General features: G+C 32.6%; 1 protein-coding gene across 3 annotated transcripts; it reads right to left on the reverse strand.

Annotated features, from left to right (window-relative positions):
* Positions 1-323: 323 nt before the first annotated feature.
* Positions 324-18,441, reverse strand: LOC108723468 (phospholipase D3). 3 transcript variants are annotated; one of them, XM_018449261.1, is made up of 12 exons: positions 18,212-18,441; positions 11,147-11,428; positions 6,704-6,943; positions 5,064-5,185; positions 4,359-4,704; positions 4,143-4,277; positions 3,158-3,349; positions 2,929-3,057; positions 2,529-2,668; positions 1,158-1,323; positions 949-1,090; positions 588-787 (listed from the first exon to the last, which is right to left on the reverse strand). In XM_018449261.1, the coding sequence occupies exons 2-12, from the start codon at positions 11,267-11,269 to the stop codon at positions 588-590; spliced, it is 1,935 nt and encodes a 644-aa protein (XP_018304763.1). In that variant the 5' UTR covers positions 11,270-11,428; positions 18,212-18,441. The 3 variants fall into 3 exon arrangements, with proteins under 3 accessions (XP_018304765.1, XP_018304763.1, XP_018304764.1); XM_018449262.1 differs by lacking the exon at positions 18,212-18,441 and adding an exon at positions 14,067-14,139; XM_018449263.1 differs by lacking the exon at positions 18,212-18,441 and having other exon boundaries at positions 324-787; positions 11,147-11,269.
* Positions 18,442-22,236: the final 3,795 nt, after the last annotated feature.

A 22,236-nucleotide genomic window follows, 5' to 3' on the forward strand; every position in this document is an offset into this window, starting at 1 on the left:
CTGATTTAAACTTTATTCGGAAATTACAGGATAAGAAATTTTAGAAATTTTAAAATATTTCGGAAAGAATTCAGAAATAAAGAATTTTAGAAAAAAATGTATACTTTTTTAGCACTTCTGAAAAGTGTTTGAATTTATATTTAAAAAATTTGAGAAATTTTCTGAAAAGTAATTAAATTATAGATACAAATAACAAAATTTATACAGAAATTATACTAATCGAGATATTACAATGATCCCCTGTTTGCGTAGAATAAGATTTTTGAAAATTTAAAAAAATATTTACAAAAATGTTTAACAGTAAAGAGAACACGGTTAAAATATAATACAAAAAATACATAAAATAATTTTAATTGTTCCAATGTAAATGAATTCTCCTCGATCAAATCGAAACAATAAGGACCGGTTGTTCCATCTTCAGATAAATATATGTGTAATTTACCTACTGGATAAACAAAAGAATAAAAGAGTAAGAGCATAAGAGAGTAAGAGGGTATAATACAGTGAGCTTAAGTTTATCGAAAGGTGGAACAACATCCCATATATTTTATGATTAAAAATTGCTACTGTGCATACGGTTATTATAATTATACATGTATATATGGTTCATATGATGAATGTTGATATGAATTTCTCGATAAGTCCCATAAATTTTCAGAATTAGTCTCATTTATATTGAGCGGAAAAGAATAATTGGAATACCAATCGCGATGGAAGATATTTTCCAGCTGTTGCCTTATGTTGCCGTTATTTTGATGTCCAATGCTTTCAAATACGGTACCAATACCTAAGATAAATATTTACTAAAATATATTTTTGTAGGAAAGATATATTATATATAATATATTTTTCATATAATTCATTTACAAGAATAACAAGTAAGTTTTATTATACTATTCTAATTTATTTTATTTTATTTTCATGAAAAACGACATTTGAATGACTTACCAGCTGTATCAATAAAATAATCACCCGACCAATTACTCGTTCCGACATATGCTGCTACATCAGTGACCATGTATTTATTGTGGTTTACTCTCGCGTACGGTATTTTATTCAAGTGCGGATCGGTGGGTACAATAAACCTTCTCTGTTTGATAATTCAACGTCAATAGAAAAATACGTACACTCATAAGTATTTTAAAGGGAATACTCACCACTTCGATTTTGACGTTGGGGTAACTATATGTCAAGTCTTGTAGTGATTTAAGAAAATACGATTCGGACGGTCTCGAGTATTTCCACCAAGAGATCAAAAGACGCACTTCTACTTTACGCTCAATCGCCGCCGCTCTTAAAGCATTATCTATTATGGGCCAGTATCTACAAATATAGACATAAAACGGTTCTTAAATTATTAGCAGAAGAAAGAAAATAAAAGAAAATGCAATATTATATACGCATAAAATATAATATTTATTGTATAATATATATTTATATAAAATATTTATATATATTTATATATATAATAGTTAATATTTTTATGTTAATATTTTTAATTAATATATATTTTAATATTAAATAATTTCTATTTAATATTAATATTTATTTTTATGATTATATAACGTTACTTTATAAAAATAACGCGTTACCACATTGCCATTACTTTTTTTTAAAATTCGCGAATTTTACCATTATTCGTTGCTAATTTCCCCCATAGCAAAAACAGTCACATTCATATCACAATAGACTCACAGTAGTCACAGATGAATTGTGATGTCATTGTGAAATTATCAAAAGGTCAAAAGTTTATCAAAAGTGGCCGGTATTTATAATCGATTTTTATATTTAAGACTGCCTTGAGTATAGTCTGATGTCATGAACCAATTAGAGAGTCGCATTAGCATCTTAAAACATTACTTAAGACGATCTTAAAATAAAAACGGACTATAAATACCGGCCATGTGACATTACATTATTATCTTAATCTATGTACGTCATAACAGTGTCACAGTGAGGTGCGATTTTTTTCACAGCTTCATAATGATGTCATAGCGATATCATACGTGTGATAAAGCAGACATTCGTCACAATGATTTTATTGTGATATTACTGTGGTTATTTTTGTTGTGGGGGTTTTAAAAGTAACGCGTTATCGTTTCCGTTACTTAGAAAGTAATGATTAGTTACTTTTTTGTTACTCTTTTGTAATGCTAAAATAAGACATTAGATTTCAAAGTTATATTATATTTATAATTAATTATATTCATATAATCAATATTAAATCTTAAAGGCTGATCTCTATACAAGGTATCTCAAAATTTGCAAATTGAAATACGGACAGCAAACAAAATTTTTGAAAAAAATAAGTATTTAAAAAGTATTTGCCATTTTTCGTTTTGAACAATAGTTTTTGAGATATAATTAGATTTCAAACTAGTAAATTATAGATTACATATATCAGTTAAACGGTTGTCTGTCCGTGAGTTACGCATTGATAGTTAATAATCGCGCGTGGCGATTCACGGTCAGAATTAATACAATCTATTATTTCACTATATTTTATACACAATTATATTTATACATACTTTATTTGTGGAGTATATATTGTTAACGGGAAATAATCCATCACAGAGATATAAATGAACTTTTCCGCTTTAGCAATACAGTGCACAATCGCGTCTAGGTCGCTACTTCTACCTTTTGGTGAAAATGGTGGAGGTGAACTCTGTAACATAATATTAACATACATAATGTAAAAATACAAGATATAACATTGCGAATGGCATGCAGCCATATTGGTTTTTAGCATTTGTACCAATTTCTGATTAGTCAAAAACATGAAAAATGGTCATTATAGACAAGTACGTATCCACGGGAATGTTATATATGGAATTCTTACAGCATGAATATATGTATATATAGGTAATATATATTTTCAACAATTTGAAAAAAATAATTGCACATGTTTATTAAGATGATACTAACCGCGATAAACAGTTTGTACTTATTATCCATATATGTAAAATTCATAGGATTATCAATATTTATCTTTGTGCTAAAGGAATCTGGCCATGTGGAAGGCACTTTACCATCTTCGCTTAATTTCCAATATACCTATAAAATAAAAAAGATCAATAATAGTTTTCAATTCAAAGGTAGAAAACATAGTTACTGCTTTTTTTTGTAACTTCACAGCTAAGCATTTGTAACTTACATCAAATATTTTGGCGTAATCGTTCGCTAAACAGGAACAATTCAGGGCTATCAAACCGAGTTCTTTGACTTGCGAAAGAGATCTCCAATCCATATTCGCTGAACCAACGTATACATGAGTACGATCGATAAGCCATAATTTGGTGTGAAGTACACCGCCGCCCAACAATCCAGCGAAATTTAAGCTTCTCACCTGAATCCAAATAAAATATATTACGTTGCCTTCAAAATTACTTATAACAAAAAACGATAAAAATCATATTATGTTGCGGAATTAAAATTTAATAAATAAATAGATGTTGAAAAAAATTAAACAATAAAAATAAAAAAATTAAATAAAAGAAATCTTATATTCGACCAAAGCAGATCATAATGCTTAAATATTTCTGTGAGAATTTGTATACGATATACATATTTGATTTTGCAAATCGCGTGCTGAAATCTTCCTCGGCTTTGAAGCTTGCTCACTTATTAGAATGACAAACAGTTTAATAATTTTTTATGCTAAACAACTTTATAAGAATATATTAATAATGAAAATTCATTAATTCCTGTTAGGAGGGAGGATGGGGTAAATTTTGTGTTCTATTTATAAAACTTATTTTGTTAATAACTTTTTAACGAATAACGAGCGCTAAAACCTTCCGAGGACCACTCAGGGCCATGACTTTGACAATATATGTCAAAGTCGAAGTCATTGAAGGTGGATCCATTGTTTTCAATATTTACCGTATAAACAGATTTTAAAATTCATATGGAAATTTAATGATAAATTATGTTTATTATAATGTTCATTATAATATTATGATATAATAACGTATAATAAATCAATCTGATTAAGACTCCTTATAAATCAAAAAACCAGGAAAGAACAAGGGTAATAGGAGTCAAGCGCGGGAGACGTTGCGCAAATAACACGACTATCTAGCGTAAAACTTCTTTATTTTACTAAAGCGCAATATTATGATATAATGTTATAATATTACCTGTGCGTTAGCCTTTTTGGCCAAAATTTGCGTATCGACATTTGGAGACAAGCGGGAAGGAAGATTCTGTGCAATTTTTAGCATGATATGTCTATCTCTTCCGGCTTCTAACAATGACTGGAACACCTGTTCTCCCTAACGAGACACTTTATTTAATGGATGATGTCAATGGATTGAATATAGTATGTCTTATGATACTGCTACTTTACTATTTACCATCTTAGCACTGTCGTCGGGAAACACATCTTCCCTTTTCATTGTCCAATAAAGCGACGCAATTTCAATCGTGTCCTGCGCCATTTCGATGAGATTTATCCAAGAATCATAGGTTGATTCGTGCTGCACCGTGTTATTGCTATAATTCAAACCTACAGGTATACTTTCCACCAGGGATAAACTGCAATGATCCATGCACGTTGATTCCGAATCCAACACGGTGGCATTTAGCGAATACTTGTCCGCCGCATGGTCCAACAGCGGCAAAAGTACGACCAGAACGATCAAAATCAATATGATCGTTATCGGAATGCAACTGGGTCTGCACCAACCCTGCGCACCCCACCTTTAACGCGAAATATGAGCGTTTACTATTACTATGATCTAATCACAATAGAAACACCATTTTTTTGCACAGTCAAAAATCTTTAAATCTTAAGTAACTTCTTTAATGCTTATTAGTTTAATTAATGCATATTCGACTTTAATTTGTAGGAATAGTAAGCTTTCTCTATATGGAATAATAATTTATTTGTCAACCAAGGATATAGCTATTCGAAGAGTGGAGAATTGTTATTAAGTTATGTTTACGTATTTTCATATAATTAACGAAACAATGATAAACGTTCGTATTATCTTCTAAAAATTATTGTCATCTATTTTTCCTTCTGTAATGTCTAATTTTTTAAATTAAAATATTTGTACTTTGCATTCGTGAGAGGATCGTCTACGTCAGTCCGCAACATAAATCCGGTCTGGTCCCATAACTCTAGGTCTTCGTCACCTCCCGGAGAATTCACGTCTAGTCGTGCGTTTTCGGATACAGTCTGCAACAAAATATATCACGTGCGTTATTTTTATACAGTCACATGTTGCAAATATGTTGTACAATATTGATGATTAGCACTATTATTGATTATACTTACAATTAGTAAAAATCTATTCAGGAGATTTAATATAAAAAAGAAAAATGTTTCAATAGTTCTTACTGTTATCTTTGTATTAGATCATCTTTGATTAAAAACGACTACATGGATTTTATATTAATATGATAACGAGGTGTGCAAATTTGCTATCTGTGACAAGAAAATCAATTCGCTCGTGATTAGGAAACATTAAGAAAACAAATAAAAAGATTCATCGGTATTTTTATCTGATGACGAAGCAAGAGATCGAGAAGAAATTTTTATTGTGTATATCGATTTTCCTTTTCTAATTGTAAGATTACAGAATAAAATCAAAGCAAACAATCTTCAAAAGTAAAGTTATCGATATTATTATATCCCTTATTATAAGAGATTAATATCGGAGATGATATACATATATATAAAAAAAACAACATTACACGGGCTGAACAAACAGAGAGACACCGATCGTTTGCCAAATTGTTACTTACCTATCATTGGTGTTTAAAAGTACTGTAATATTATTCGTGAGCCGCTCCCTCCCCTTTCCCAAGCACATCATATGATTATTCTCTAATGACGGTTTGCCTTTCCCATTTGAGATTTGTTGTTCACGCAAATAAGAAGCTTAATAATAAAGGCAATTGGGTTTTCCACAAGAATAACATTTTTGCGCAACGAACTTGAGAGCAATTGATAGTCGTGACGATAGTACAGGTACTTAATACTTTTGTCATTAAAATTAAAATGTTACATTTATTTATGGCATCGAATTCTATTTTCCCTCTTTTAATTTTCAATTCTTAATTTCGAATTGACAAATTTAATTTTATCAATATTTATCAATATTTTTAATTATTATTGACTACTCTGTTACTATTAATTGTAGGATTTATAACTCTTGTGCATTTTAAGTTGCGACTATCAAAATGATCAGAGATTATAAATTAAAAAAAAACTTCTTGTCAACTTGATGTTCACTGTCCCAGAAGAAAAATCGTTGGACAACAAAGGATCCCGCAAAGAGTTATAAATACAACTTCAGGTTTTTATAGTGATATGTATAGTTTAGGGTTGTTAGAAAATGAGTTATAGAAATTTTTCGGTTGAAAAAATCCAAATTCGATTTACATACATACTGATGGTGACTTAATATAAGGTTGAAACGTTTATGATTATTTATATGTATATTACGTAATTACTCTATCAAACGATTTTATATAAAGATTATTTGTCATACTAAGAACTAGTGTAGGCTTTAATGCTCCTTTCTTTAATTATTTAAAATTATTGAATTGTTAATAAAACTGTTAATAATATTGTCAAATCTTATCAATTCTAATTATTAAGACGAATGCATTTTTGTTTGGAGCCCTTCACACGACAATGGCATGAATAAATTGTAGACGTACGACTGAGCGCAACAATATGAGGACTTACCGATAATTTGTGCTTGAGTCGCGGTGCTCTGTTCTTACGATGCGGCAACAACACTACCACATCCTGATCCTTATTTCGAGGCTCTGCATATTTCGGATACGCTTTGGCAACGGTCGCTCCTTTCGACGACGACGACGATGTCGTTGGAACAGTGGTGCCGCCGGCCGTGGAATATTTCGAATATGCGATATTATTCACATTATTGCTACCTCCATAAGAAACGTTGTGCGTATTGTTCACCTTGACGGAAAGGAAACGATTTATTTTTATCTCTTATAATATAGGCCATGTTTCCGATCAATTGTTCAGACAGCAAAGAAAAAATTGAAAGCGATATATGTATAATCGTATTATGCGCAAATGCGGCTTTTACGGAACAAAATTACATTTGCACATAATGCGATTCATGGTGGTTTTTTCCACCATGATTGATCAATCGATGAATTAAAAAAACTCGCTCTATGTAAAACTAATGTAAAAAAAGTATGTAAAATTACATCAATATGTGTAAAAATTATTCAATTTATAATAGAAACATATAAAATTGTGCGTTTTTACAAAAATTAGTACTTTTATTTGTAGTTGTGTAAGTATAATAACAATATTATTATATTTTATAGTTTTTGTGTAAATACTATAAAAAACTTACAAATTTTTGTAATATTATGCACAGCGGTAATATCATACATATTTGCATTTTTATGTTAGTACATACCTACTGATAATATAGCTTAAAAAAAATTATATGTACTTTATTGGCAACTTATTATCTTACAAGGGAAATTTCACAACTGTCCGGAACCGATTTGATTCTCCATGAAGTATGTTGTTAAACACGAAAATCTAAGAGACACGTATTTTTTTATACGTGCACTAACAACATACTTCATGGAGAATCAAATCGGTTCCGGACAGTTTTGAAACTTCCCTTGTTAGTAGCACAATTTATTGGCCTGATATATTCTTAATGTATATTAATGTTTAACCAATGTCTCGTCAATGAATTGTGTTGCTCGGAAACTTAAATATTAAACTATAAAATTTGATTGTATTTCATTTTTGCACATTGTTTAACTACTATATAAAATAGAATTTTATTTTTTTTTAAGTTGCAACTGTACTTACGTGTGTAAATGTATACTTTTAATAGTGAGTCTCAAAATTTTTTATCCACTATAATTGTTGTATCTTTACGTGAAATTTTTTTTACTGTGTATCTACTTTTATAAAGCGAAATCTTATTCTTCAATAATTTCAAATGCATTTTACGTCAATTTCAATAATTTAAATTTATGATTTAGCAAAAACTTTTGCACAAATCTTTAAAGTCAAATGTTAAAAAATCAAGAGATCAGTTAAAATTCTTGCTATAGATAGTTCAATTTCGAATTTGTATTGTACACCGAAAAAATCGTATTCTATATTTGAGAATAATTCCGAGCTATCCTCTAATCAAATATTCTAAAAAATTTTAAATATTCCTCTATGAACATCTTGTTAAGAATAATATCTGAGATATAAAAAAAATACTTTAAAACAGTCGGTGCTTGATTAACAAATGATATTCGCCTTCGTGTTTATCAGTTCCGAAGAACCACTCGTTCGCGGCGGACGCGTCTCGGTTCGAGTGCTTTTATCTTGTATATTTTTGAAAGTGTTGCCGACTTAGACTGTGCCTTAAAAAACATATAGCTGTTCCGCGGTTTTGGACGACCCGTCCGTTCGTCCTGATGGCGCGTTCGTGCGGCGTGACGACGTCGTAGACGAAGGCGTCCGGTGTCCGGGCAACCTCCGTGAAGCTGGCACCTCATCTTTAAAATTTTGAAAAAAATAAGCAGAGTTCTGGTCGCCCCCCAAAGAGTTCTAGAGTTCGATAACAAATTTAAGAAGAGTTCCATTGATTAAAGGAGTGAAAACAACATTTAAAGTATCGAGGGGGTCAACTTCACAATTTTGTAATTTTGAAGGGCTATAACTTCTAAACAGTTCATTTTAGCACGTTGATCTACAGAGAATAATCGATAGAACTCTTTGGGGGGCTATCAGAACTCTCATGAAAGTACCAAATTTTCGAAAATAAAATTTTTTTTAACGAATTTTTTTTTTGGAAAAAGGAATTTTTTTTGGAAATTCGTCATTCTGTCTTGAGTTCTGATGGCCCCCCGAAGAGTTCTAAGGATTATCCTTCATAATCATATAGCTAAGACCGCAAACAGAAAAGTTCTAACGCCTTGAAGTGGACAAATTCAAAATCTGAAACTTCAAAGTCCCATAACTATTCAGATATATACGATTACCCTTAACGACAGCACCGGTTGTTAAGGGTAATCGTTAGAACTCTTCGGGGGGCTACGAGAATTCGTGTCAGAATGTCGAATGTAAAAAAAAATTTTGGAAATCCGTTATTTTCTCGGGAGTTCTGATAGCCCCCCAAAGAGTTCTATCAATTATTCTCTGTAGATCAACGTGCTAAAATGAACTGTTTAGAAGTTATAGCCCTTCAAAATTGCAGAATTGTGAAGTTGGCCCGGCCCCCCCGTTACTTTAAATGTTGTTTTCACTCCTTTAATCAATGGAACTCTTCTTAAATTTGTTATAGAACTCTAGAACTCTTTGGGGGGCGACCAGAACTCTGCTTATTTTTTCAAAATTTTAAAGATGAGGTGCCAGCTTCACGGAGGTGTCCGGGCAGGTTTCACCATTTTAGCGAGCATTGCATCACCTTTTTGTTTTTCCGTTTTCTGATCATATTGTCCTCTGTTTATAATATCGGGAGGCGGGAACCATTAATAAAGAAGAAGAAGCCTTCGTGTTTACGCATGCATATGTGTGTGTGTGTGTGTGTGTGTGTGTGTGTGTGTGTAAAGATTAAAATGTATTCTACTTCACAATGGAGGAATATTCTAAATAATTAGAATATCTTATTATAATAGAGGGAAATCCTCTAATTTTTATAATATATACTTGGCGCTTATTTTAGTGGAAAACATTCTATAGTTTAGTCGGATATACTGAAATCTAGACTAAAATTTTTTCGGTGTAATGTTGCAAGTATAAAAATTGTTGCAAGTGCAAGATACGTCCTGATGACTTCTGTTACGTCATGCGAGTATAATTAATTAAGTTTTTAGTCTCTGTTGGAAAAATGTGAAAGGAAGAATTCCTCCTGAAGGACAAAGTACAAATTCCTTTTGAAAAACAAAGTATGCATAAATAATGACATGTCGTTAGAATCGATTAAAATTACATTACACACTGCATCTACTTATTGATTCAAACTTTACTATTACATACGTTTAGTAATTCATGAACAATATCAAACATGAAGAGATAATGCGTATCATGCGGTTTTGCTGGTTTTGCTGGAATGTAAATGCATGTACAGCTGTATGTAAATTATTTACTTTTTTTTTGCATCTTTTACACAATACTGTACAATTTAGTGTCAAGAATAAAATAACAAAACGCATTCAGTTTTACCAATAAAGTGTCAAACTTTAACTTTCTTGATAATATCTATAATGAGTGGTTGCAATATTTATTTCATCTTCAGTGTTTATTTTGTTATTGTCTCCTACGATACCTTAATAAAGCATTAAATAATAGTATCCTGAGAAAAATAAATAGTAAAATAATCATATATATATAAATAAATGTATATATAGATCTTGTAATATTTTAAATAGATATTTAAATATTGTCTTATATTTAATGTCATTTTAAAGATATTTGGAATGTGCAATATTAGCTGTAAAGTATCAGCCAAGCAAGCCAATACCAATTAAATAATTTTCGGAAATATAAAACAGCAAAAATAAAACAATGAAGAATTGATTGGCTTATAATGTCTTAAGCCGGAATCAGACTATGCATTGAAGATTGAGATTGAAGATTGAAAGATTGAAATTTGATCAATCAAAACAATAGAAGCTAAAATCCCTTTGTCCTCATTGGTCAAATTTCAATCTTCACTCTTCAATCTCAATCTTCAATGAGTAATCTGATTCCAGCCTTATGCAGTGCAATAGCCATATTTTACTGCAGCTTTAGATAAATAAACTTTTAAACAAGTAAGAAGATTTAAGTGAACTTTTGCATAAATATATTAAAGATTTATTAATATATATAGAATTGGATTTAATTCGTAATGCTGTATCCTCGTTAAATTTGCAAATAACTACTATAAAACGTGATTGTACACAAAAGAATCAAAAGCAAACAAAAAATTAAATAACTTTTAAATGAATTGTGCTCAAATTTTACATACACGGACATTCAAATGTAATAATAGATCAATCACTGTATGAAATTTGTATATATTTGTTAATGTTTTGAGGTTTGTCATATTATACATCCTTAAATTATCTTAAATTCTGTGTCGGTCAGTTAACATCTTATGAAATACTTGACAATCACAAAGTCTCGACGCAAAGATCGACTCACTTGCACGAGGATGTGACAGGCCTGCGATGCAATTTGAAAGAGGCCGTCCTGCAAGTTATGACCGGTGTGCTCGGAACCCCTGCCGCCCCCGCCGCCACCCATTTTCCGTCCGAAAAACGACATTTCGATTGCGCCCGACGCACATCCGCAATTCTTCTAATGCGTCAAGGTCGTAGCAAACGACTCGTCGATCGAACTCGCGTGCACGCGGAGACCGGCATCGCCTATGGCGTCACTTCCGTTGTCCGACTTTTGCACCATGTTCGACATCCACATCAATATCTGTCGGCAGACAAGACAAGAAAAATGTCATCCGTGCCTACGTCCGTGCTGGCGCACGTGTATGCGTTGGCGCAACATTGATTCCGGCCGCGCGTTTAAAATTTAACGCGCGAGGGTTGAGATCTGACTTAAAGTTCCATATAATACTCCTATACTGGCAATGAAACGTTATGTACGGCGACGTACTATTTTTATAGTTCGTTACCTCTTATAAAGTTGCAACCGATTTAGAACGGCGGAGAATACGAAAGTTTTCCTGAAAATGTTTAGAGTAGATAGCATATAACCGAATATTGTTGGTCTTTCGAATCGAAAAATACTGTTTGATAATAAATATTTATTAAAATGTTCAAAATAACATATTCTTAAGAAATAATTTTTTTCAAAAAAGAATAGAAAAACATTTTGCAACATAATATTAATGTCTGTAATAAGTAAAATATAAAACGTGTTTTTCTCAATCTTTAAAATATCAGTCTTGTACTTTTTTTGTTATCAAATTCTCGATTATTATTTTCAGATTTTAGTCGGACGAGATAAAAAGATAAAAGCAAGATAAAAGTAACCAAATGATTTTTCTCTGGAAAAGATCTTTAGAGCTCGCACAGAAGATGTCCTTTGTTAGGCTATCGGATTAGCGAAGCTTAACATGAAAGATACTCGCGCGTTTTTTTTCCCGCCGATAATTTTTATTCCCTTCGGGCAGAGGCTGAAAACCGTCCAGACGTTAATCTTGACAAGCACATTGTGTTTGATTCAATTAGTCACAACCTCGGTCCTCTCTTATAATAGTCAGATTGTTCATATCAAATGGTTGGTCGAAGGAACGGAGAAGCTTACGTCGGCGTCGCGACTTTACACGTGTGTACATCACAAACTGGTGTAATCGATAATAAAACGATTAGTGCCTCTTTGACTCACTCGTAGTATCCTGATAACTTGCTTATCGATGTATTCGCGACCGCCTACATCGAAACCGACGGACGCATTATTTTTCTATTCTTTTTTCCTATTTTATCAAGATCAATTCGATCTCCGTTGCCGAGTCGACAGTGATTCACATCAAGGCACAGAGGGACAAACCCGACAAACGTCTTTTTCAGGTGAGGAAGACACGATCGAAAGGTCTCGCATGCCGCACGGCGGCGAGCACCTGCGCGAAGGACGTTCTCGTGACCTCGATAACACATTCCCGACTGATGAAAAGACGCGATTAACCTATTTCTTATTTGTAAACTTCAAGCGCCGGGATAGATATTTTGCATGGCCTTTACATTATTTTAAATACGCGATGGAATTTAGAAAGCTAAAGTTTTTTAATTCTTCGAAGAATGCTCCTACAATAATATTAGCAATTAACTCTTTAATATTAATATTATAAAATTATATAAAATTATGTGTATATGTATTAATTATTTATTAATGAATAATAAATTATATATAAATTATTTGTAAAAATGGATAAATTATATACAATGAATAATTAACAAATTGAAAAAGTAATTATATTATATTGTTATATTATAATTGATAAATTTATAAAAAAAGAAATATGCTAAATACATGTATATCAAGTGATATAAATGTCGTAACAACGATTTGCATTCTGTGTTTACAGATACAAGTAAAGAAAATTACAGAAAATAATAATATAATATATACATGTGACTGATAGATGCGTATACGTATATTATTTAATTTTCACGTTACCTACACGGAAAAAAATAATTTGGGTGATTCAATAAAACTATACATGCTGCGCGAATTCAACATCTAGAACAAAAAAGATTTGATTGTTTATGTCTGTAAGCAATTAGTATGTTAATTCAGCTAATTCTTTGATACAATGAAAATTGTTGATATAATAAGTTTTCTTCATTACAGTAGTATATATGTTATCCTAGCTAATACGTTTTATTGAAAATTTTTATTTATGTATTGAATTGATTATTGCAGAAATTTATCTTTCGCTGCATTAACAAATTCGCTATGCTATTGCAACAAATATGATTATATTATCTATAATCGTAAACTTTATTCAGTTGTACAGTTTTGCTAATTTAACATAGAAAAAACTAGTTGTCCGTGTACCGTACTGTGTAATCATACGATTGTAGATTTGCTAGTTGAATCAATAAAGTTTTGAGTTGTTTTAACAAATCCTTTTTTTTCTGTGTAAACGTAATAATATATGTGATAAAGTAATAAAGTATGTGATAAAGCAATAAATAGATACTTGTGCTATTATCAATTGGTGATAATTTGATAATATAGTATAATAAGCATAAAGTGGAAAATAAAGATTTTAATAGTTTTTAATTTATACCTTTGATTATCACGTTATTATGTGCACAATAATATAAAATTATAAGCAATATACTCTGCAAATCGCCGTACTCCGTGTTATATCAGCGACGTTCATCGGCATTTCGAATCATAGAAAAATATCGCCCGTGACGTCGCGACAAACAGACGTGATCCTTGAGGACGATCGGAGGCTGCGTCAAATCAATTTAATTGCCGTCTAGCGATAATCCCTGTTTAAGACATTTCCCAACAAGCGAAGTGCCGACGCACGTGCTATTAATTTAACGGAATATTGCTGCAGATTCACGGGTATTACAGCGACGCTTATTACCGAGCGCATCAACGTCGATCGAGGCTGCCAAGCGAAAAACCCAAGCGTGGCGCGAGAACGTGAAAACTACGATGAATATGCAGACGAGACTATTACACGGAGTGAGACGTTTGGTATGAATCGGCCAAGCGGCAAGAAAATAACAGAGACCGGTCCTGTGCGCGCGCGCGCGCGCGCATCGCGAAACACTTTCAGTAGCGACTGCTACTGCTCGTTCGATCTGTCATCGCGAAGGAAACGTCCGCGGCGTGCATGCGCGCGGAGCACACTTCGGCGGTCAGGTCGGCGCGAATATCCAACGAAGGAAAGCGAAACGCTTCGTCGATACACTACCTCCCTCCTGGGCTATCGATCACCATCGGAGGCACCGTTTCCCGCCCTCAGTTGCACTCTCGCACGTGGTGTCCTTGTGCCCGAGATCCTCCCTGATAACTAATCTTTCTTCTGGGCCGAGTAAGAATTAGAGTACGTTCAGACAACAGCACCGTTATCTGCAGCCTGCAGCGCTATTCTTCTACTGATCTACTCCTTCGATTTATGACAAATTTTCCATTACTTCTCCATCGAAGTAACTATAGGGAGCTCTATAATATACTGCAGTGAGCCTTCGGGCCTTAGCAGAAAGCTGACTTATAATCTTAAGACAGTGTCTTTTTACTTAAAGTCTTGTCTTTATTATAAAAAACTGTGGCCCGACGGGAAAAGGAAAGGTAAACAATATTGGTTCTTCTGACTCTTCTTCTTATGGCAGTAAAACAGCATTAGCCAATCAGCGAATCCCTGACAAAGAAAATAGTACCAACTTTGCATTATAATGTCCTTGTTTAGAAATTGTGACACCCCCCCATTCCTTGATGACTCGCTCCAGTATGTTATACATATAGAATTCACTGGAAGTAACGGAATATAAGTTCGTTTCTACAATTTTAAGTCTTAAACCGTAAGAAATTGACCAATTACAGTCGAATGCGAGGGGAATAATTGATGATTCGTCCATTTCTTATGGCTTAAGGCTTAAAAACATATTGTAGATCCGAGCTAAAGGTGGAATGTATAAAAAGACGCTATTGTCATTAGGTATAAAATACCACCCCGATAATCGAAGCCACGGTCCTATACTCGATGCTATACAAATACTTTGAAACATTCTTTGATTAGCCAACCAGTAAAATTTTTTTCTTCTGATTGGTCAATCAAATGTTTTAAAACATTTGTAGTGTTAAGGAGACCGCATTCCAAGAACGTCGAATATCTATTTATTCTGTGTTACACATACGTATCGATCGCTATTTATTTATTAAAAGGCCGTCTGGTTTAGAGCGCCAAGAAACCAACAATTTTCATGATTTTTTTTTAAGAAACGGTTAGTGCTATCAATTTTGTGTTTGTACACATATATTTTATACACTTCAAAAAATAACCATGAATTTTGATATAAAAGCAATATGAAGTAATTAAGAATCCATATGTGTCCACATCTAATTTTGTCAAATTGCTGACACTACAGAGCCAAAACAAGTTGTCGGTAACAAAAAATCAAGTCGATTTTAAATGATAAGAAATTGCGAGTTGGTAAAATTATGCTATTATAAAAGAAAGTTTATTTTCGATTGAAACTATTTTGTTTCTTCAAATTAAGTTATTATAAAAGATATTTGTTAAAAATTTATTATTTTGTTAGGTTTAATACGTATAAAGAAAATAGTTATTATTTATATGTCAAACGCCCATGTCATTGCATGTACAAAAAGACGTTAGTCTGCCGTTTTCTTCCTGTATTATTACAAAATTAAAAAATTTTTGAAAAAAAATGCATTAGAATGTTTTTGTTTTTTTATACAATAGGTTTTTTACAATAGGTTTCTTTAATCGGCGATTCTCGCTTAAATTATAATATCATTCTTTTCATAAAAATAATCGGATTGAGTTAACTTGTATATTTTGTTATCAAAATCTTTTTTACTTCGAAACTGGATCGCTTAAATCATTGTAATTCCAAGAATTTGCAAAAAATTGTATTTAAATTTTTAGAAAATCCTTTTCAATAGTTATTATTTATTTATGTCTATTAAGGAAAAGAAAAAAAATCAATTTTTTGGCCCTCCAAACTAGGCAGCCTCTTAAGGGGGGAATCTCATAAATCTATAAATCGAAAGAGATAGAGTGTTTATAAGAGAATTTTTTGAAGCTATTTATTTTAATGTTTTGAAGCTTTTACACATAAAAGATGTATAATTATCTCTAAATTTTTGCGTTTATATTGGGCTTCTTTTCTCTCTTGCTATTTTATGGTTTAATTTTAAAGTTCGTTTTACTTGTTGTTTTTTATACAAAACCTCTAAAATGTCACGGAATATAAAAAATAATAAAATAGTTTAATAACAAAAACAACGTTCAATGAGTAAAACAACAAATTTTAATTTTTTTATTTCAGACTCATAGGACAGAAATAAGAGCTTCCGCAAAATCGCCGCCGGATCATCATTAATTATAGTTAATTTATATATAGTAGCAGGAGAAGAAGAAGCCCAATATGAACGCAATAAGTTAATCATAAAATACATGTCTTTTATGTGGAAAAATTTTTAAATGATTGAATAAGTAGCTTTCTTTAAAAAAAAATCCTGAAAACACACACACTGTACTTTTTCGACTTCTAAATGAGATCTTCCCCTTAAGGCTATTATGTTTAGAGTCTCGCTCCATTTACCAAATGTTAAACAAGGATAAAATGATACCTGGCTGACACTTGGGTGGGAATCTGAACACACTCTAAAATGTTCGCTATCGATATTTTTCTTTTTCAATTTTCACGTTGCTTTCCGGTTCGTGGATAGTTCGCGTACTACGAAAGTAAGACGTCGGAGCATTGCCACACGTGTTCTCGATTCCATGAATCGAGTCTGTCCCGGAAATCCTGGGAAATTCTGCTTTTTTTCTTCTCTTTCTGCTTCCAATATCCTCCAACTTTTTACTCCAATTTCGACGAGGATTTTTGAAAAAATTGCTGTAGCTGATAGACGAACTTTGTGCACCGTCAGGCTGAGTCGAACACAATAGGATCGTTCTGTATCCAGGATGAGCTACAACGTAGTCTGTCAGTTTTTTTTCGACCTATTTTCTTATAGTTTTTTTTTTCTCGTCCTCGTTCCTCATCCGCACAATACGTCTGGGTCGTTTCATTTCAAATAATGAATGTGAAAGCAAACATAAAACTAAAAAGACCGGATCTCATGACTGGGACGAAAAGTTTGCAGAAATATAGAGCGCACAAGAAAAAATGTATTTTATGAGTAGAAACAATTACACGTGCGGGGTAGATGCTCGACTTTCTCTTTCTCTTTTAGATTGTTCAGGATCTTTTACCTAGGCAGGGGGTTTTAGCTCTTCTTTGTTCGGTTTCAATAAAGGCGCGCTGGAAAAAATAAGTATATCGATTCCATTTCCTACCTTCCTTTAAAACGTCTTTCATGTATAATAAAATCGATCATCTAAATCTTCTCTTCTAATTCGCTATCTACGATCTTCCTGTAAACCTCTTTAAATTTTTCGCGCGTCATAAAAATGGAGGCCGCGCTACGTGCTTTCCGGATCACACTCTCTGTCTCATAATGCATTCACGGCAAGATCGTTTTAATCTGGCCTTTCCACTTAATCAATGACTAAAAATAACTGCAGTTTCGAGATTGCATTTAAGACAACCTTAAAATTGGACCATGAATATCTTTTGAATTTTCCACTGGTATTCATTGATAACTGATTTTCTCTCTGGTTCGCATCATGAAAATTGGAGCACGTGCTCCGTTATCATCTAAACTAGTGCACACTCGTGTACTTAAAATGAAATAGATATATATATATTTGAGGTTTGGCAAAAGCGAGATCGAAGTTTCAGGGCAGACCAGTGTAGTAACAAAGAACAGCTAGGCCTTATTATGCTATTCTGTACGCTCGTTTATATTTTATTACAAATTCTCCGTTAATTACTTCTCTGCCGACTATACGACGCGGTATTCACGCAGAATTCCGGTTCGGTCAGCGCGTCACATCGTTCCACAGGTCGAAACTCGAAAGTGTCGAAAGCGTTGCTTGCAGTGGAGCAGGTATGGAGCCTCGTGTGAGGCGCGTGCACGGTGCGTACGTACCGTCCACGTTGGAGGCGCGTAGAACACGCCTCGTGATAATACTCGATCCGGTCGTTCCACTTATACATAAAATGTAATAAACAACGCTCGATCGCCGCGCCGGAGCGATTGCTTATCGAGAATCGTGCCGTTTATCTAGAATCTAGCACCACTGAGCACCACACGCCGCGTTCGATCGCACAAATCACGCACAAAGATGGATCTTAATCGGAGATGGTACGCGTAGTCGCCACAGTCGCGGTAACGTTACCGAAATCGGCAACGTTAACGCCGACCGGCACAGTATACGGCATACCGTATTAAATTTCATTCGCAAATTCAATTTCACGCGCCCGGCGGAAAAAATGCAACTTAACACTTGATTATGCGAGAATGAATCTTGTCTGCTGTGTCGAGAGCTTCTAAACTGCTGATACAGCACACTGCGACGTGACGCGAAATCATCGGATTGTACGACAAATCTGAACATACGAAAACTGTTATTATCCGACTGAACTAACACATTAACAAATTATTTATAATTAATAAATTTTCACTGAAACGTCTTATCTTATTGGAATTAATTAGATATTCTTTTTAATTTCGGGACGTGATTTTTCAGTTATTATATTTATAATTATTATATATACTATTGTCCTTACCTTTTGCTAAATTGAGGTATCTTGAAATGCGAAGCCACCGTTTCATGAAATATTTACGAAGCGTTTGAATCTCTTGCAAAACGATCGGATTCATTCTTTTTTTAATATTTAATTTTACAAAAAAGCAGAGTTGGGAAATAACGCGTTACTTGTAATGCCGCTATCATTTTCGTTATTTTTTTTCTATTACAGACAGAAAAAAATAACGATCGTTACTTTTTGCAAATACAAGTTTTTTATTTTTTTTCCCGTAACGATACGTACTTTTATCGTATCGATATGCGTATCGCACATTCCTACTACCAATATTGAAAATCACTGTACAACATTTTTAAACTTTTTTCATGTTTCATAACATGCCGCAGGTAATTCTGATAGATTTTTTCTCGTAGATTATAAATCAGTAAAGAAAAACGCTTCAGCACGTCAAGTTTTTGAGAGAAATCAGATTAAAGAGTCAACAAAAGAACGCGTCTTTGGCTGTTTTTTAAGTTGCTTAAAAAAAAAATGGAACGTCATACAAATTCAGGTATTATCTGAAATGAAAGCTCGAACTTTTTGCAAACTATAACTGTAAAATAAAAATAAATATGTAACATGATAAAATTTTTTTATAGATTTTTGAGGATCGCGTACCAACTGCAGCATGTGCGTATAATGCCATCCGCTGCAAGTCTTCTCTCTATACAGATTAATTAATTGAGAACCTCCACAGTGTTATAACTATCTAATTAATTAGTTAGTTTATTGAAGTTAAATAATTATAAGATGTTCTATTAGATGGTATTTAATTATTAATATTATTCTATAGTAGACTTGAGTGTACACACAAATACACATATACTGACACGTATGTTAAAAGGCTGTACCTTTACTTCTGTGTTTCTCTGTATAATTCTTATATATTCATACGTACGTGAAATGATTGTGCAGCGGACGGCGTACACACACGTTGTAATTGGTGCGCAATCCTAAAAAAATCTGTGCTACACTGAAAAAAATTTCTGGTTGAAAATGGACGAATCAGAATTTTCTGGTTAAATTTATTAAAATTCTAGTTGAGATAACACAGGAATTCTGGTTGATACAATATTTCTGGTAAAATCTACTAGAATTCTCATTTTTACCAGAATAATTACATCAATCAGAATTCTGATTATCTCAACTAGAATTTTAATAGATTTAACCAGAAAATTTTGATTCGTCCATTTTCCACCAGAATTACTATTTAATCCAACCAGATCATTTTTCTCAGTGTACAAAAAAGTTTTGTCATGTTACTCATTTATCTTTATTTTACAGTTGTTAGCTTAAGGTTGTAGCTTAGAATTTTTAACTTTAATATTTATTTTGACAATTAATATTGATTATTAAAAATTTGTAATTTTTTACTTAATATCTTATTTTAACATAAAAAAGAATGTAATGAAAAAAGTAACAAATCTTTCTAATTGTAAGTAACAGTGACGCGTTAATTTCATGAAATAACGTTCCCAACACTGCAAAAAAGGTATTAGGATCGAATCGTCAAGTTTTATGGACGTTACCTGTAGTTTTTTGTAACTTTAGGGAATAATATCGAAATGTGAAAAATAAAAAACTTATAAATAACTTTATGAACTTTTAAACTAACACCCCTTAAATCTATTAGAATTTTAAATCAATTTTTTTTAAATTTGAATTAAATCTGAACTAAATCTAAATTTATAGATTATAGAGATATAACATATACGTATAATAAAGTCTAATCATTGCTGACGTATAATATTACCTCTGCGTAATATAATAACAACAACGAAAAGTATAAAGTATACGTCGGTGTAAATCTGTTTGATATGATATAAAATAAGTGTCCGTGTGTTTTAGATGAAACTCCGCGTTTAGTGGCGCCTCTACATGCACAAAACATGCACATTGAACTATTTAGTCATGGATATTTCCAGTGGGTAATACATCTACAGTTTTCGATTTTTTTAAATTTTGAATTTATATGATATTTTTTTACAAAATATGTTTCTTCAAATTATTGTACCTATAAAAGTATTAGAGATATTAAAAAACCAATAATTTACTAGATATTTTAAACAAAAATACTAGATATTTTATACTTTATTCTGATACATTTTAACATGGAATATAAAATATTTCGTCAACTATTCATTTTTTTTTTTTGGTAAGCGTATCCTCGTAACCACTCGTTACAGATTGTTAGATTAATGATGTCACGAAGCGAGAACAGACATAGTAAAATTTCTTGCAAAATATATTAAAATAGAAATATTTTTCAATAAAACAGTATTTGTATTTGATAGAGTACACTTGTAAAATATTATGAAAATTCTCTTTATTTTGATTTTAATAAAATAAAATTTTATTTATTTCTCAATATGATAGCTGTCATATATAGCTTGTTTCGTTTTTCGGTTAGGCACAATTCAATTTCAAATATCTGGTTATTTATTTATTATTGATTACCAGAACAGAAGGGGTTTTCGGTATATTTTACAATTTTATCGATTGTAAAGGTTATTGTATTAAAAAATTGTAATTTTATTTTTCTCGTTTCTAATGTCACAATCCAAAACGGTTGCATTGAGTAGACAGGAGTCTCAATACTTTATGACAGAATAATAAATTGAATGAATCGGTGCAAAGAAAACATATATATATGTATATCTCTGCTAAAAAAAAATACTTTTTAGCGTTTCGAATTCGAGGGCAACCTTTTCCGTTGTCGCTCTCTCGAACGCGCGTGACATACAGCGAAATATCCATTCCCCGAACGCGTCGATAGTTGGAAAACGCGGCTGCTTTAATTTACCGTTCTATAATAAAGAACGTCCCGTCCCGTTTTGCCATATATTCGAAGCATGATTTAAACGAAATGACGTAAACGCAATGCAATTAAGTATAGCGACATTCATTTTGGATCTCTAAAAAGATTTCTATAGGACGAACGTTACTCGTAAACTACGTTTTGGCGATGTAAAGGTAGAACAAAAATAAGAGCCCAAGATTCCTAAGGGTGACAAAACTGTTCTGGGAGGACGTTTTGCTAAAAGCGAAAGAGGCGGGTCTCCACGAGGATTGGCGAAAAAATTGCCTGGAAAATTGCCTCGGGAGGAGACACACAGAAGACCTTCTTCTTTTTCGTTTGATCGGCTCCGAATAGGTAAAAAGGATAACGATACGTCGTAACTCGTAATACTCGTAACTCACCCGAGCATCGGGAGCTCGACCGAGAAAGCATATGGTACAATCGCTGCTTAGTCGCGACATCTAGCGGTACCGTTTTCTCCCTTTTCCCTTCCTAACCCCGTACCATACGTACGTTCGGTTCGGAGCACGTCATACTCCGCCATTGTTACCCTGCCTGTCTGTGCC

Source organism: Mycetomoellerius zeteki, unplaced genomic scaffold (genome assembly GCF_001594055.1).
Source record: "Mycetomoellerius zeteki isolate Tzet28-1 unplaced genomic scaffold, Tzet1.0 scaffold241, whole genome shotgun sequence".
NCBI classification, from domain to species: Eukaryota; Metazoa; Arthropoda; class Insecta; order Hymenoptera; family Formicidae; genus Mycetomoellerius; species Mycetomoellerius zeteki.